At 43.3% G+C, this 13,780-nt stretch overlaps 1 protein-coding gene across 1 annotated transcript in view; it reads left to right on the top strand.

The window, feature by feature from the left end:
• Nucleotides 1-13,780, top strand: part of ATP1B1 (ATPase Na+/K+ transporting subunit beta 1) — a 70,479-nt gene that overhangs the window by 17,663 nt on the left and 39,036 nt on the right. The window contains exon 3 of the mRNA XM_086934089.1: nt 11,176-11,331. Coding sequence (XP_086790215.1) covers nt 11,176-11,331 — 156 coding nt within the window. The remainder of the gene's footprint in view (nt 1-11,175; nt 11,332-13,780) is intronic.

The following is a 13,780-nucleotide window of genomic DNA, read 5'->3' on the forward strand; positions in this document are numbered from 1 at the left end:
CTTAGCAGAAATAGCACTTCTAGAACATAGAATAAGTGTAGCACAAAATAACAATTGTACAACACAACCAGTAACCACTGGTAGTAGGTAGGTACAAACTACGCAATACTAATAACCATAGGCATAGATCACACAGGGACACATAAATTCACTAATATAAACTATACTAGGCAAAACAACCTCCTAAGCATGAAAACCCATCTAGAGGTATCACGGGCATAACGGCATTGCACATTATGTCTAAATCACATTAGGCCTAACCAGTATAAATACAGTGGGCAATCTCCTCACTAGTCTAACCAGATTAGACCCTACCCCCTAAGCATAACTCACATTTAGGGGCGTAAATCACAGTGAAGCACAATCTCACTAACCCAAACCTCCATAGGTAAAACCATCTCTAGAGGTATCAACACATGGTGCGTAAAACATACTAGATGCATTACTTTTCCTAGCACCACATTTAAAGCACAATCATATTTAGGGCCTTGCGCCCTATCCATAAACCAGCCCCCTGGGCAACTGGCCATCTCAAGAAGGGGCTCAAATGCCCTGTGTCCAGAATGTCAGGGCGCGCTCCCAGTGCAGCGCCAGTCAGGGGTGTGCCATCTGTGCAAACCTAAACGTTGCAGCTTCTCACTACTTGCTGGGCAGCTGGGAACAATCACAAGGGCCTAAACCCAGCAGCTGGCACTAAGTGCTGCACAGCTGTGGAAGGCCAATGTAGGGGCGAAGGGGGTGCGACTCACTCCTAGGTTCACCAAGAACAGGTCCCCCAAAAAACAAGCCTAAACGGTGCAGCTGCCCACTATTTGCTGGGCAGTTGTGAACTCAAAAACTGCGACAGGGGCTCTCACTAGCCCTTCAGAACAATGCACCAAAACGTTGGAGCCACACGGGGCTCTAAAAATACATATTGCGCAAACGGTGGAGCCCTCTAGGCTCTGAACACACATGTGCCCTCTGGAGCACTCTGGCTCCTCAAATACATAATGCCCTAAAGGTTGGAGCCCAGTGGCTCTTAAACAAGTATGCCCCCCCAAGCACTGTGGCCGAAATCACAGGCTCTTCCGGCTGGTGAGTCCCACTCGGGGGACTCGTCAACAAACTGTGCCCCATCGCTGGAGTCATGCATGGCTCGGTAAAATGGTGGGGAGGCCCACTGCCATCCGTGGCCGCCCTAACAACACATATGCGGAACGTTGGAGCCAACACAGGCTCTAAAAACAAACATGCCCCCAACAACGTGAAACCTACGGGGCTCTGACAAGCCAATCTTGTCAGGTTGGGACGGCCCACTGTGCAACCGGGGCCGCCCGGACTGTGTGCCCCACGTGGGAGCAGCCCACTGGCAGACGGGGCCGTTCTACGTCTGTGCATCGCTAGGGCACCACTTGCTCCTTCGGGGAGCGAAAACAGGAATGTCTCTCCCGTCCCTCGGCCAGCCCTAACTCACCGGGCTGTTCGCTGGGGGACCAGTCTCCTTCACGCGGCGGGGCTCTCTGTCTCCGGGGTTCCCTCCCCCGCATGGGAGAACCGGCAGCACTGGTGCTGCGTTCGGCTGGCGGCCCTGGGGCTCTCCCTAACTCACGGGAGAGCCGGGCCGCGGGAGGCCATGACTCGGCCGGCTTCTCTTCTGCCCGCAGGCGCAGGACCGTAGCCAATCCCAGCGCGGCGGCAGGCAGGCCTTCCTGGAAGCAAGCGGAAGTCACGCCCCGCTCCAGGCGCCCGGCCACCTGACTTCCTGTTTTGCCGCGGCGCCGGCATCACTTTTTCGGGGGCACTCTCACCACACAGAGAGCGTACGCACTTTACACTGGACCACAGTAAAAAGTGCGCAGAGGTCTAAAATCACCAGGTTACAGAAACTGACTAGGCAAATGCAAAAAGTTTCTGGGTGAACCTGCCAAAAGGGCCAAGTCCAACATGGAGCATCTGGTGAAATTTGTAGTGTGGGATTAATGTCTTGCTTCTTTGAATAAGTGATTGACCATATGTTGACAGTGTATAACCCTCGCATTTTCAGAGGTGACTACTTATAAGCTTAAATCTTTGCTCTTCTCTGCAGATCCTGATATACTGTAGTATAAAGTCTTACTAAACTAGGGGCCATATTTATCAAACTTTAACTAAGCACAAGACACCTTGCTGCGTGCGAGAGGGAGAACCTAAATGCCCATATCGATCAAGATATGGTGCTTTACTGTTCTCTCTTCTCATGACGAAATTCACATGAACATTATTTCGGATTCCTGGAACATTCCAGCTGTATCATATGTCTTTATCTCGATATAATATGTTTCTTATGTACAGTGCTTCTTTTGTCTAACTACCTCACTTGTGAAGCGCTCTGATATCCGCAAGGGTCTTGTTCTCTCTATACAAAACCTTTAAAATAAATACCGCCAATACAGGCACCCATCCTGCATTGTTGGCAGGATCGTTTTGTGCAGGCATTTTTCTCTTCTATGTGTGCTGCAGAATAAATATATTTATCCTTGTCATGTCTCGCCTCGGGAGAACTTGGCTTTATGACGCATTCCCAGGTCTATCACTCATGGTAAATATTTGAATGCACAAAAATTCATGGGTGAATGTGTGGGAACACTCGCGCTCCACCCATGGAATGCCTCCCTGTGGCAGAGTAACGCAAGACAGTGATTTGCGCTGCCTTGCGTTACTCCCGATTGATCAGGCCATGCAAGGTAGCCACTACCAATGCGTGGCTTAATAAATCTGACTTGTGTTTTGTGTCGCAAAGCCATGATAAATCTGACCCTAGAGGTTATGCCCTGCTTCCTGCCTCTGCTCCCACTTGGTTGTTTAGGTCCTCTGATCTGTACGAATATTGAGTCCTGTGGTGTTAGTACAAAAAGGCTGTTTGGATGCAGTCTGTCCTCCGTTGGCAAGTTACCCTAGGGGTTTTGTAGGATCTCCCTCCTGTTTACTCTTCACCACTTGTGAGTGAACTTTAAAAAGGGCATGGAATCATTAAAAGACAGGGCTAACTCTCCAACTCTTACTCTTTATCCCGGACCTTAGTGTTTATATTTTTTCTAAGAATCTATATCCATTACTACTATGTTGGTCTTTGCCTCTAATGGCTTGATTCTAAGCCAGTGAATCTTCATTGATATTAGCCGTGGCCCCAGTGTTCTGTTTCATATAGATGCCCTAATATAGGCATGGTTTGAGATGCCCTAATATAGGCACAATCTTTCACCTAGTTCCTATTCTCCACAATAACAGGAGCTGCCTTGACGTGCATGGACTCCGTCAAACTAGTCATAATGACCGTGAAGACTGAGAAGTATTTTGATAAAGTCTCCATCTTCCATATGGGGGTCAACTTTCAGCTGTTTGGAGGGGCTAAGGTCCAGAATGCCAGATATTCTCTCCACCATTGCAGACTTTCACTGTAGCACCACCTGATGAAGATCTGCATGAACGAGATGTCTTGTGGTTAGTTGACTAGCTGGTGAGAGGATGTCTATTGAGTGAAAGCTATTTTGTCACACTTATCAGTCTGGGTGGTGCTAGACTTTACACTGGTAGGTTCCTCTGCAGGATGGCTGCAGGCCACAAGACAATTGGAAAATAATGTTCAGAGGAGGTGAGAATGAAGTATTCTTGACTAACTAAACTGATTCTACAAATCACCAATGGGCTGCTAGTGCCTTGGTGTGCTGTAACAGCAGATATAGCATTGCTTTGGAAGTGGAGAGATTTTTTTTTAATTGGACACGTTAACACCCAAGTTGGGTGTTACTATAGCAGAGATCAGTCCCCTGACTTGGAGCACTCCTTAAACACCAAAAGGGCCAATCGCTTCTAGTGAGCATTGTATTGCTTAGTTGTAAGTGTTGTCTCAGTCGTAAATGTGTTTACTTATGCTCCATCAATGTCACACGAGAATTTGTGCATGAGCGATGCTCTCTTTAAAAAACTAAGCACCTTCAATTTAAAGTTACCAAGATGCAACTGGCTTTTAAGTTTACAGGGTAGAGATCAAAATCCACCCTGTTTACTTGCAATTTAATTAGTACAGACCACCATTTCTGCTAATTTAGCATTTGGGGAAAAACCAGAAGGGCCCTTGCTGCTACCCCTGATTTACATGCCCCCTTGCGCAAATCCGGTACCCTAAAACGACCTCTGAGGCTTTCATTTAGATAGCTGATGCTAAGATAGCTAGGGTGCGATTGTGTGTTTCTGATTACCAATTTCTAGTATGATTCAAGGTCATACATCAAAGTACTTGCACCCACAACTCCTTGAAAGGCAAACCACAATGATTTAAAAATAAAAGACCGTCAACTGCTTAAAAAAAAGTTTGAAATAGAACTCTCACATATTTAGTTGAAAAGCTGATCGGGGAGAGAATTGGAAAGGAAAATAGAGAGAAGTCCACCTCCTAGGAGAAGGGCCTGGTCTCTGATATGTTACAGGCTTGAGTTCTAAGGGCCTTATTTAGAGTTTGGCGAGGGGGATACTCTGCCAAAACGCAGTAGGTATCCCTATCGCTGTATTCCAAGTATCAAGGCCTGTAATATACTTGTAATACCGTGGATGAGAGATCAGTCATGTTTGTGATAGAAGATCCCATCCGTCAAACTCTAATTAGGGCCCTTGGTATCTAGAGAGGATCTTGTGATGGTACAAAATGAAGCTAGACCTGTGGCATCCCTGTCTAATATTTCGATAGTGGGTTCAACATTTGTGCTGCCTAGTGTGACTTAGTAAAAAAAAAAAAAAAGTACCTCAATGCAGTTGCTTACAATGTATTGCGTTGCATTTCATTCTTCGAGGCAGTCCAGGCGTAGAATATGGGTGTTCCCATGCATCCACCCATTGATTTCATGCAGATCCATGGATGGATTTACAGACCTTTGTAAATCTGGGATCCCATATTTACAAAGGTTTGTAAACCTGAGATTGCATGAAATCGCTACATCTACCAGAGGATGGTGTAACAAAGAACTTTTTTTTCCTTCTCGTTATTTCCTCTTTCTGTGTGTGTTGCAATATGCAGCACACATATAAAGAGGGAAAATGCGTCAAATGTTTTTGTGCTGGAAAGTATACCTTCCTGCACAAAAACATTTATTGTAACACAGGCACCCTTGCACCGTGGTGCAAGGATGCCTGCGTTGGCACTAGGCTGCCTGAAGTGCACCAGCACTATAAGAGAGCAGAAGTGGGTCATATCTTAGTAGATCTGGTGCATTTATGCTCTCTCACTTTCACACAGCGCAGCACGTTGCCTTGCTACACTGCTTTGCGTGAAAGGTTTGTAAATCTGGCCATATGTCGAAAAAGGTGCACTGGATGGGCCTGAAATCTTGAGAGGGCATATTAACACCATGAAATGTAGGTATAAGCTTCTACTGGAAAATTGAGGCGGCAAAATTGCAGGTGGTAACTAATAGCCTAGGAATGGCATGTGCTTCCTTTTCTGTGCACTTAAAGCAAATCTAATAGAAATTGGATTGCCTGTCTAGTGTACATTGTCAAATGCACTCCAAAAACATTTCTTTTTCTTGTATTTGGAAGTTTTCAATATAATTAGCGGGACCTGTATGTAATTGATGTGGGTAGTTTGCTCAAATTTCTTCCCACAGGAGTGACTGTATTTCATTGCTTGATAAATAAGCAAAGTTGTATTTCGTTCAGATATGTAATAACTGTTATTATTGTGTGATTCTTGCATTCTCCTCTATTCCTGCATCCTGTGCACACAGAACAGAGGTCCTTTGTGCATTCTTTTGCTGGTTAAGTACCAGTTAACTTGCTCAATAATTGCTTCAGTGGCCCACATTTGTGGCAACTTTTCTTGGCAGTATCCCTTAATTTTTTTCTGCCCACGACCAAGGGCAGATTTCATGTTGCCTGTGTTCAGTATTTTTATTTCCTTGTATATTCAGGTGCTAGTAACATGTTTTAAAAAATAATAATAACTTCATATGCAACCAGAAATTTCTGTATTAGTGAGGGAATACTGTTCATTTTATAGGACATCGTCTCTACAAAAGTTTTTTTTGTTTTGATTGTATTATTGAAAAATTAGAACTACCAATCATGATTTTTGTATATGTAAATAAACACTTGGTAGGATGTTAGTTTTATCCTCAAACTTTTAGCCAGAACTTTATAGCTCTTCTCCATCACTGACTTCACGTGGGGGCTCCTCTGCATTGACAACCGTGCTTGCGCTTCACCTGTAATTGGTATGTCAACTGCCATATAGGGTTCATAGGTGATGTCTGCTCAGTCCATTGTGTATGCTCCCACCTGATTCAAATGTGCCAAAACAACCAAGAAGGATGAGAGGGCATACTGAATCTCAATCCGAAAGCACAATTCCCAAGTAACTTATTTTGATAATGGATATGAAGCCTTGCGGATTACTTACTTGACTACTCCCAAACCAATACCCAAAAGCAGGAGTAATGATTGAGGAGAATACTCCCCTTCGGAAGAGAAAAGATTGCAACGCTGCCCTAGCAAACTGAGATTAAGAACAGCGCCCCATGAACACACAATCATGCTGTGAAAAGGAGTAGAGTTATAGGAAAGACAGGAGGGAACCCATAGACCACGTTGGGATGGGTGTATCATGTAAACAAAAAAACAATTCCCAACCGGTATTATTTAAAAGACGGTTTCAATTGAGTATGCCACAGGCATTACTGAGAACAGAAAACAAGGAGTCAAAAAGGTTTTGAAAGAGGGGTGGTATTATTCACCAAGGACAAAGGGGCATTCAATATGCATTTACAGTTAAGACAGCACTGTAAAGATTAGATCTTGTGACAACCCAGTGGCACTTGGTGCAAGGTGCTATATACAGTTTTAAGTGAAGTAAAAAGTGCAAGTGCTTTTTAAAAACAGCATAAGTGGCGCATAAATGAAAGTATATACATCAATTAAAGCTTCAATTACAAAACAAGTTACAATCACTTGGAAAAACAATTATTTTCTGGTAAGAGCTTTAAATGCGATATGCGTCATATGATTCAGGCTGTGTGGTCGACGGCGTTTCGATCCCCTTGGGTCGGGATCGTCATCAGGACGGGGTTGTCGATGAGTACAGTGAAGAAGCCAAGCAAGGATGCGTGGCTGGCGGCACACGGCGGTTATTAAGGCCAGTTGCTGGTAGTGGTTCGTCCTGGGACTGCTCACGTAGTTGGGCAGCGTCTGAAGGAAGGAAGGGCACAGAAGGCAGGAGCTCATCTTGCGTGGCTGTTCGGCAATGAATGCTCCCGCAACTGTATATAGCACCTTGCTCCCGCATTCATTGCCGAACAGCCACGCCAGATGAGCTCCTGCCTTCTGTGCCCTTCCTTCCTTCAGACGCTGCCCAACTATGTGAGCAGTCCCAGGACGAACCACTACCAGCAACTGGCCTTAATAACCGCCGTGTGCCGCCAGCCACGCATCCTTGCTTGGCTTCTTCACTGTACTCATCGACAACCCCGTCCTGATGACGATCCCGACCCAAGGGGATCGAAACGCCGTCGACCACACAGCCTGAATCATATGACGCATATCGCATTTAAAGCTCTTACCAGAAAATAATTGTTTTTCCAAGTGATTGTAACTTGTTTTGTAATTGAAGCTTTAATTGATGTATATACTTTCATCTATGCGCCACTTATGCTGTTTTTAAAAAGCACTTGCACTTTTTACTTCACTTAAAACTGTATATAGCACCTTGCACCAAGTGCCACTGGGTTGTCACAAGATCTAATCTTTACAGTGCTGTCTTAACTGTAAATGCATATTGAATGCCCCTTTGTCCTTGGTGAATAATACCACCCCTCTTTCAAAACCTTTTTGACTCCTTGTTTTCTGTTCTCAGTAATGCCTGTGGCATACTCAATTGAAACCGTCTTTTAAATAATACCTGTTGGGAATTGTTTTTTTGTTTACGTGAAAAGGAGTAGAGAGCACACCAATTTCCAGCTTTAAAAGTAGACTGTGTAGGAACACCTAACAATGTCTAACAACTCACGGAATGAGACCTGAAATATTCTCTTTGAAAATTCCTAACCAACTCATAAGAATAGTTCACGGTGAGATTCAACAGCAAGTATCTGTTGCCAAATTACACAACCCGCCTTCACTCTCTGAATTCCTTGTAGGAATATAAACATTTGGAGTCCTTGAAGGATCTAACCTCTATAGCCTCTTTCTCTTTGAAAGAATAAGGCACAGGCTGGGACGCTGGCACTGCTCGCTACCGACAAGTTGGTAGGAAAAAGGCTTTACTTAAAGGACTATCTTACACCTTTTGAAAAACCTACTAAAGAGAAGCAGAGAAAGATTTAATCTTACTCACACTTTTAGGAAACGAGATAACTACTAGAAATCCACCAAATTTCAGAAGGCAAGAATGCATGGTTTCAAAAGGAGAACCCATTAGAAATCCTAACCGCAAATCCAAATCCCAAGAGAAAGGGTCTTTGGAGTTAAATTATTTAGCAAAACTACCCGTAATTTGAAGGAAGAGAACTGTTCAGGCAAAAACAAACCAGCCAAGATAACAGTTGAATAAATCTCAATATTAACAATGTTATGTTCTTTTCCCAAGAGGTAAATGGCTGGTTACTAAATCTGTGCTGTCTGAGTATTCAATGGCTCAATAGAATGCTCAGAATACCAAGCTGCAAAAAAAGTAACATTGTCTAGAACAGAGTGCCCTAGTCAAAGAACTATGAGAAGCTAAAAAACACCCATTACTTTCCCGAGGAAAATATTAAATAGATGGGGAATAATCTCTCTGGGTCCAAGCTGAAAGATTGAAAACCTTAAGTTGTGGCTAAAACAACCTATATCTGCCCTGTCTTCCCTTAGAGGTCAAGAGAGAACACAACTGAGGAGGACAACCAGATATAAAAAAAATGACTAGCCCAAACTGGAATGTGAGCCTTGTGTAGAATGTTTTGAATCCTCCTTCAGCACCAGGGTCTTCCGACTACAGTAAATGTTACTGTAACGGGAGGACCCAATTTAGAATGTCCCCTCCGAATTCACTCAGTTGATACTGCTTTGATCAAAATAGATGGCATAGTTTTTCATTGGTTGCAAAGAGATCTATTTCCAAAAATCTCAATTATTGGAATATCTTGCAAAACCCTTCCAGAAGATGCCACTTGCCCTCATTGACTGACTGTAGCCTGCTCCGAAGGGTTGTGGCCTTGTCCGTTATTTGTATAGGAACTGCTGACAGACCTATTTCACTGACTACAGTCCATTGCCAGATCTATAGATTTTCCAAGCATAGACCAAGAACATACCATCCCCTCTCCTTGCTCAGATATCACATGAAATTAATTTTACCCATCGGTACCTGCACATGAATGCTCTGTAGCTGGGGAAGGCAAACCTTTAATGTCAAACTGGTCTCCCTCAACCCCAACATATTGCTATGAAATCTAATGTATCCCCTGTAAAGCCTTCCCCTTTCAAAGGTGATCCACACTCTTCCACCACAGCTACTGTCTTAACCACCTGAATCAAGGCCAGACTTGTCCTTAAAGTCCCTGTGGAGATGTGGAGCCGTTTCCATTGATGATGCAAATCCCACTGAAGGCAACCTATTCTCAGGCCTCCCTGAGGCAAAGGTATGACACATGAAACCATCAGTCTTAAAATGCATAAAGCCTCTCTTGCCAGCTGATCGGGACATTTCTCAAAAATCAATAATGTATCCCGAAGATGAACACCCTTCTCTTAGGGTGCATAAGATTAATGGACTGAATCTGGGTCATGGATTGCTTTCCATTTACAGAGAGGCCCACCTTTCACAAGGGTGGTTCTAACCAGCACATTTGCTGCCACCAAGGCTGGAAAAGTCACTGATCAACTGGTCATCCAGATATGGATGAATTTAACTGAAACCCTTCTGAGATAGGCCAGCACCACAGCCATTACCAGTGTGAAGAAATGGAGCAAATTAGAGGCCTAAAGGTAACTCTGACCGAACTAGATATTTGTCGCACTGGCTCCACCTTTGACGAGGAAGCCAGAGCCGTCTTGAACATTGCCTGAGAGAACAGTTTCAGTACCAACTTCAGACTGTCGGAATCGAAGACTAGGAAGTAGAGGCCAAAATCTGCATCAGTACCAAAACCACTGGTATTTCAGTTGATCCGCTGGAAGACAAACGCAACAGAGCCTCCTCTTTAGAGGGGGCACTGAAGATCTGAAACCTAACCTTTTTAAATGCCCCAATTTTCTCAGTTGAGGCCCCAAGCATGATGAGCTTCTCTAAGGAGAGATAGGCCAGCTTTGAGAAAGTATATTTATTCTTCCCTCTCTGCCATGGGCTTTTGCTTTGAAGCCATACATCTTGGCATGCCTCTTTCAAAAGGGTATGGAATGCATCTTTTTGCATGAGTCGCATAATTCAGGAGTTTGTCCATTTCCTGTATTTCAGATGCAATACACTTGAGAATCCATAATTGATATGCTGTTTACCAGTCTGGCATGGAATAATTGGCATATTGGGATTGGAGGAGAGCCCTGCTGTCCAAAATATAAATAATTTTAAAAGGGACGAAAAATCATTAGAGTAATCGGCAGCTCCAGATGCGGCTTCTCTTGGAGGCATGTTAAAAAGGAACGGATGTCGCCTGTGTACTTGGTGTTTTATATGGCGCTTGACACTTCATCCCATCTGAAGCAGGAGACTGTTTTTGATGCGAGCGGTGCCCCATCACACCATTGATGGAGAACAGCATAAAAAAAATGCTGGAACCAGTCTGGTTGGTGGGTCGTGGATGCGTAAGGGATAGAGTTAATATACATTCAAAAGTCCATTTTAAAAGCAAACACACAAACACTTTTCCATTCAAGTAACTTTTGGGTATGTGAAATGCTTGCTACCCCCTCAGTAGAAGAAGGGCTTTCAAATCATGAGACGTGATTTGGGGAGAGAAGTTGTCCTTTCTAGGTTTTACTTTGCACCTGTATTTTAAGTCCTGCATTATCAGTGGTAACGGAGTGGGGTGGGTTTGAGTGAACCTTTAACTGTTAGTGGGTTCTTGCCACTCCGAAACGTTTTAAGTGATTACTTGATATTGCGCAATCTGTACCATTGAAAGTACACCTATGTAAAAAACATGCCATTTTTCATTAATAGATGTATTTTCTTCCCATGCTATATACTAGGACTGACGCAGGTACCCAAAGCAATAAAAACCGAAATTTCATATGATTTGAGAGAGGCGGGGAGCTACGATGTGTTCGTTAACAGTATCTCAAAATTCTTGAAGATATACAATGAGACCGAACAAACTGATACAATGGTGTTCGAGGATTGCTCTAGTAAGTTGGTGTCATCTTCATGTTTTTGTGGTGTGATCCCTTCATGAGAGATGGTGTATGATAGTTTACAAGGTACCATCAAAGGGTGGATGAAATTGTCGTTTTGACTCTAAAACTGTGCTTTTAGAGTCCAATGTTTGCGGGTATCTGTTGTGAATTTGTATTTTTTAAGTCTTACCGGGTACTCGCAGGAGACTGGTTGGAGCAAAAAGTCTTCGCATGGTATTTTCTGAGCGAATAGGCTGCTGTTGTATGCTAAAAGTATAATTTCACAAGTGTAATTAAAATTTCTTACCGTCCTATTACCAACCACTCTTAATAGCGTTGCTTCCGTGAGCAGTCTGGGTCTCATCCTGACTTGTTTATCATGGCTAGAAAATATAGAGATGGCTCTAAAATATAAGATTGCATAACATGTCAAAATGTTAGGTTAAAAAATGTACCTTCTCCATATAGTGGAAAGTCAGAGTATATTAAATGTTCAGATTGGAGAAAATAATGACTTAAAGCTCCTCCTTTAACGTGATCCATGTACGACATGCAGCCTCTTCCTAATGTTATATTTTATGTAGATAACTGATATTGGGTCGATACAATTTGTCAACATTTTTATGAAAAGGTTATTCAGGGGGCGGCGCTCGTTTTCTTAAGGTAGGCAAGACTGGTTTGTTTTAGTGAGTCCCATTTTTTTTTTTAAAGTATAGTAAGTGAAGGCAGAATGCCGTGTTCACAATGTACACATTGCACATCTGGGACAAGTACCACTGAGTTTCTCAGACTGTATGTAAGCTGCTATCTTGCAACAGCAGGCCTGTGCCTGGTGATATTGTGGGACCCTTTTTCTTGGGAGTTCATGACTTCCATCTCCTTATCTGTCCCTCTTTTGGTCACAGACCATGAGGTGTGAGAAGGGTGTGCATGTTTAATAGGAAGGATGGTGAGCTGCAGAGTGCACTGGGTGGGGGTTGGGTAGAAGAGAGGTGAGGTGGGGGGGGGTCAGCAGATGGCGCAGCCAAGGCACTCTTTTAACATTTCACCATGTACAGTGAAAAAATAAAATACCACAACAATAAAATACTGCAACCCCGGGAGAACAGTGACCTGAAAAGAGGAAGAACAGGCAACACCACACCTCCTACGAACAAACTGGGCACACAAACTGAAGGACACAAAGTAGACCTACTAATCAATAAGATGGCAAGCCTAAAAGTAAAAACTTAAAAGCCTTTGTGGGTCTGTCACGTCTGCAACAGATCTACAAGGAAACCTTAACCCTTTCGATGCTGATGACGTCATCACCCACGGGTGTCGTGTGCTGATGACTAGCTGAGCTCGTCATGGTGCCACTAAAATGGCATTTTCCAGCACAGGGGGGGGGGGGGGGGGGGGGGGAAACGCCCAGCAGCCATGTGGTTGAAGTACTGCGCTTCATAGAACTGACTTTAAAATATTGCGACTAGAGCTTATTTGCCACTGTGCTAACCGATCCAAAGCAGGAGACCCATTTCAGATGTGAAGAAGGGACGAGTGTTATTGGAAGCTGATGTTTCTGGTTAGCCCAGTAAATCCACTACTTATTATAATAATAATAATCTCAATATATCCATAAAAATTATATTAACTTCTTTACAGTATGTACCACTAACTGAACGGTCTCGAAGCACTGGGTTACGGGTGGTGAATGTATTATTGCTTATCAGTAAAGTAGATCCGACAATTCCTGCCTGGCGAGCAGTTTGTACAGAGTAGCTTGGTTTAAAAAACAATTGAAAGCAATAAGATTACGCTACAAAAACTGGGGTCTGAACAAAAATATATTCCTCCAAAGGAAACTGAGACAGTTGAGCAAACACTGGTCAACAGAGTAAAGCGTTCTAAATAGAAAATAAGATGCTTGTCTTTCCATGAAGACTGGTGAATCCAAGCCACAGAATTTGTAATACGTTGCGTAAACTGCGTAAAAGGCTACATATTCGGGATGCTCTAGAAATAGGATAGTCTTACACATGCTTGTTTCCTCACTTCGATGTAGATTTAAACTGGACAGTGACTATTGAAAGAATGATAATCCTGTTTCCTGTACTGATTTGTGACCCTTGCAAAAATTATTCAGACTCCTTTTCTGCATTGTGGACCACCTCTTTCTGGATAACATAGGAACAAGGGGAAAGGTTGATAGCTTCCAGTTGTTGCTTAAGCAGCAGCTCATTCGTCCTCTATGCTCATCCATTCAACGACTAATTATGGTTTGATACTAGCATTTATCACCGTTTGGACACAGGTGATTTTCTCTTTAGTTAAATACTATTGCAAAGGCTAGTGTGGTGTATCCAATAAAGTGTGTTTATTCCATGCAGAAAGATACAGTTGCAGTGTTATTCTGTTTATCGAAAAAAGTTTGGTGTTATTGTATTTGTCACTTTTAATGTTAACCTGATCAGATGAGAGG

The sequence above is a fragment of the Lissotriton vulgaris genome, chromosome 8, assembly GCF_964263255.1.
Source record: "Lissotriton vulgaris chromosome 8, aLisVul1.2, whole genome shotgun sequence".
Taxonomy (NCBI): domain Eukaryota; kingdom Metazoa; phylum Chordata; class Amphibia; order Caudata; family Salamandridae; genus Lissotriton; species Lissotriton vulgaris.